General features: G+C 33.4%; 1 protein-coding gene across 1 annotated transcript; it reads right to left on the bottom strand.

Moving 5' to 3' along the window:
- Positions 1-501: 501 nt before the first annotated feature.
- Positions 502-1,850, bottom strand: LOC107895734 (probable protein arginine N-methyltransferase 1). The gene is made up of 4 exons (XM_016820966.2): positions 1,583-1,850; positions 1,306-1,421; positions 1,013-1,163; positions 502-895 (listed from the first exon to the last, which is right to left on the bottom strand). The coding sequence occupies exons 1-4, from the start codon at positions 1,833-1,835 to the stop codon at positions 690-692; spliced, it is 726 nt and encodes a 241-aa protein (XP_016676455.2). The 5' UTR covers positions 1,836-1,850; the 3' UTR covers positions 502-689.
- Positions 1,851-3,873: the final 2,023 nt, after the last annotated feature.

Here is a 3,873-nt window from a genome sequence, read left to right as displayed (position 1 = left end):
CATCATACTATAGATAAATATTGAAATTTGTCACTGTACTTTATTTTATTTATATTTGCCGTTATTTTTTTAAAAAATGAGTAAATTTGTAACTTAATTTTTATGTTATTGAATTTTACCACTAAAATTTAAATTTTATTAATTTTTGCCACTAACTCTTATTTTTTAGTTAAACTCTTATTTTAAATTTATATTGAATTTTTATTTTTTTAAATTACAAATATCTTCATTTAACTTAACGAGTAAATATAATTCTTGACTTTCCTTTCTCATCATCTAAACAAAAGCACAATAAACAAATTGTCAAAAAGAAACCCAAATCCAATAGTTGGGAGATTCAAAAGCTTTCTCCAATAATGTGTTTCTTCTATAAGAAACAATGCTTATAAGCAGCTTGTCAAAGCTCAAAATCTATTTAGTCCTATGTCATACATCCAATGTCATTTGTATATATGCTCCCTCACATCAGCACAAAACACAAGACTCAATATGAAGCATACATGAGAAGAAAACAGTTGGATTGAGTTAATGAAGTACATGCATCTTATGTGTTTTTCTTTCTCAGGGAAAACCTTTCGAGAAAAAAGAAAGTAGAAAAGGAATTAAAAAAATGTTGGTGAAACATTTGAGGAACATGCAAACAAGGTATCCTACAGCTAGTAGTGGTGATGAAATACTCTGCAACAAAATCAGCGCATCTTATAGAATTGAACTCTCGAAACCACACAACGTCGTCCGCTCAATGAATATTTAACCATTATATCAACGTCTCGGGGATTCTTCTTGTTTGGTGCAACAGTCATGCTCCCAATTATTGTCTCCCCTTCACAGATGGTTAACACATCCTCTAGATATAGGACTGTTTGCTTCCAATGGGTAGCTCGCGATCTTGGTCCTGCATTTTGTATTTGCCATTAGCCAAGGCAAAGTTCTTCTAGGCTGGCTTGCTGATTTCTATTCGTAGATAAAATGGAAAGGACAAAGGATGGAGAATTTTGATGTAGATACAAACCTGTAGAGAAACCCATCAATTTGTGGCATTTGGTAAACGAAACATCAAAATATGCAACGAAAGCATGGATGTAATCATCACGCTCTGCAATAAGCTTGAAAGGTGCAGTGAAAGAAGCATCCCCAAGAACCATCTTAGAAATATCCATTGTCTGAAACCAGAAAACCAAAATAAATAATTCAGTTGTACTCCAAACACATTATTTTGTAAAATAATTTCCAATAAGTGTTCATATATATAGATACCCAATGATATATACATACATACAGGAATATGCTTGTGTATTTTCTCACCTTGAGAAGGTGGCAATTTGTTACAATTTGTTTCTGGTCAACCGTGTCAACAAGAGGTTCCATCATAGCTTGCTTTTTTATACAACTCATGCCAAAGCCATAAACATTATTCCAAACTGTAGCAAGATGATGCCATGTAGAAAAGATGGGGTATATATAAGAATACAAAAAGTTGAATTGCAATGAAACACAATAGAAAAACTCGTTGAAAGTTATACAAATACATATGAACATGAATACCTAGATTTATATCAATTTAGCAGTCTGTTATACTCACATTCGATCTTGTCGTCTTTGTACTCGGCATCCTCAATTGCTGTCAAGTAAAGAGAAGCTTCATCTGGTAGCACAACTCCATCATCAACCTGACACGGGTGAAGGAATAAGAACTTTGATTGTAAAGAATGTAGCTTATAAGAACCCAACAAAAGTTTTGCTTTGATGAGCAAGAGTAAAAATAAATTTAAAAGGCCCAGCCCGTTCACCACACGAAATAATAAGGAAGTAAACTGCTCAAGAGAGCTTGACATGATGATGGAGTTAAAATCTCAATCAATTAACAGTTATAGCAGGAATCTAAGCTACTTTCTGCAAATCATAGCATGCAACAGAGAATTTAACTAACAAAGTAGCTAGCTGCCCCCAACCACACGAAGCAATACAAGAAGACACAACAATTTTAAAAACTTCACCATCAGGCAAGCCATTTGTTTCAACAATTTGTTTAGCCATGTCAGCCATATGGGAGCATTCAACCTAGGAAAGGGAAAAATATGAACAACATTTGACAAATAAGAGATAGACGGCAGGAGTGTAAGAATTTAGAACAAACAGAATCCGGCAAACATTTCACTCGGAACTGATTGATGATATAATTGAATTATTGAATCCAATCACAGAGAACTATTTACCTAATGAACTAATCCTACTACAGCTGCTAGCTTAACTACTCTTGAACAATAAACACCAAACAGGTCCAAACCCCAGCATTAACAAGCACAAAAAAATATTATAGAGGGAACAAATGCCCATGGAAAGGGTAAAGAAACCTCATAAAGCCATCAAGCAAACAACTCGCAACAAGAACCATTAATAAATGGTACAAATTAACTACCAAAATTGAACAACATTTTCCCAGATATTTACTCAAGCCCACATTTATTTAGACCAAACAATATAACTTTATATAGGACGCAATAGAGATGGAGAGAACCTGAAGGTTATGGGATTTGATATAGCTCCAGATATGCTTAACAGCATCGGAACGGGAAGCCTCTGGGGCTCCAAGGAATCGAGCCAAAGTAGGAGAAACAGGGGTAAGTTTAAAAATCCCAGAGGGTCGAGTGGTAGTTCGAGGAGTAGCTGGTTTTTCAGTCTTGGGTTTTGAAGCAATTTACATTGCTAATTAAAACAGAGAAAACGAGACAATTTACATTGCAATCGAGTTCCAATTTCCACCAGCAACAAAAACCTTTAAGAAATAGAAATCTACTCGGAACTTAAGCTAATTAAAATACAGGAATTCATATAAATTTGAGAGCAAAAGAGAGTTAGAAATATGAATTTACCTTTCCAGTTGCAATAAACTCCGAAAATAAAAGGTTGAAAAGGCCAAGCGTCGATTCTATTGTAATCTTCAGCAAAAGAAAGACAGAAGGAAGAAACAGAAGACGGAAAGGGGAAGCAGGAGGGTAAAACAGGGTCTAAAACTCAAGCAGCACCTAATCTGAGAAAGAGGAACGTAATAGAAATCGGTGGATTTTAGGGATTAGGGGTGTAATGTAATAGACGGGTATTAGCCAATACCTTGAACCAAACAGAGGATTGAAGTGGGATTAAATGGGGCCCACCGATTAGGGGTGTATTGGCATAGCCAATACACCCAACCAAACATGGTGTTAGGGTTACAGTAAAATGACTATCAGGATTTTAACTAATTAATGAATTCAATTACCAAATTCAATGATCAAAATGGACCAAAAAATCTCGATTAATAATCCAGTTCAACTTCAACTTAGATTCAAAATTGATATGTCTAAGTTAGTACAAATATCATGTTAATAGGAGCTATTATGGTTTAAATTTAGTTATTAATATTTTTCATATATTATTACTTGTTTTCTATTTTCATGTGTTCTCCAAAAGCATGGTGTCAATGTGGGCTAACTTTTCTAAATCCATTTAGTCCTTTGTCCCATTTATATTGTATTTATATTAGAAGATAAGAGTACAAGTTTCTTTTGAGTCAAACTGTAGTTGGAAAAGTGGATTGGGGATTGGACTTTGTTTCAGGATTGGGTTTCACTGTTTCAAGGAGTCTTAAACGTATTGGCTCTCATAACTCTAATGTTTTCCCTTTATATCTATTATTATCAGCTAAACAACATTAATAGTTATTTAATTATAGCCACTTAATTATAATTATAAAAATTATAAAATGGTGATTCAATTATATATAATTTTATCACGTGTCAATTAACATAAAAATACAAACACTGAAAAATTCGGGATAATCGAGTGATAAATAAAATAAAGTTAAATAATTAAATTATTATTTTATAAATTTTT

This window comes from Gossypium hirsutum, chromosome A10, assembly GCF_007990345.1.
Source record: "Gossypium hirsutum isolate 1008001.06 chromosome A10, Gossypium_hirsutum_v2.1, whole genome shotgun sequence".
In the NCBI taxonomy this organism is placed as follows: domain Eukaryota; kingdom Viridiplantae; phylum Streptophyta; class Magnoliopsida; order Malvales; family Malvaceae; genus Gossypium; species Gossypium hirsutum.
This window is presented reverse-complemented; position numbering and strand designations above follow the sequence as displayed.

Bases quoted from the DNA above. Each gene is read 5' to 3' on its own strand.
- LOC107895734 (XM_016820966.2), bottom strand. From the start codon at position 1,835: ATGTCAAGCTCTCTTGAGCAGTTTACTTCCTTATTATTTCGTGTGGTG. The intron at 1,164-1,305 runs GTGAGAAAATAC...TTCTGGTTTCAG, and splicing joins CAAATTGCCACCTTCTCAAG to ACAATGGATATTTCTAAGAT. The intron at 896-1,012 runs GTTTGTATCTAC...TACAAAATGCAG, and splicing joins ATTGATGGGTTTCTCTACAG to GACCAAGATCGCGAGCTACC.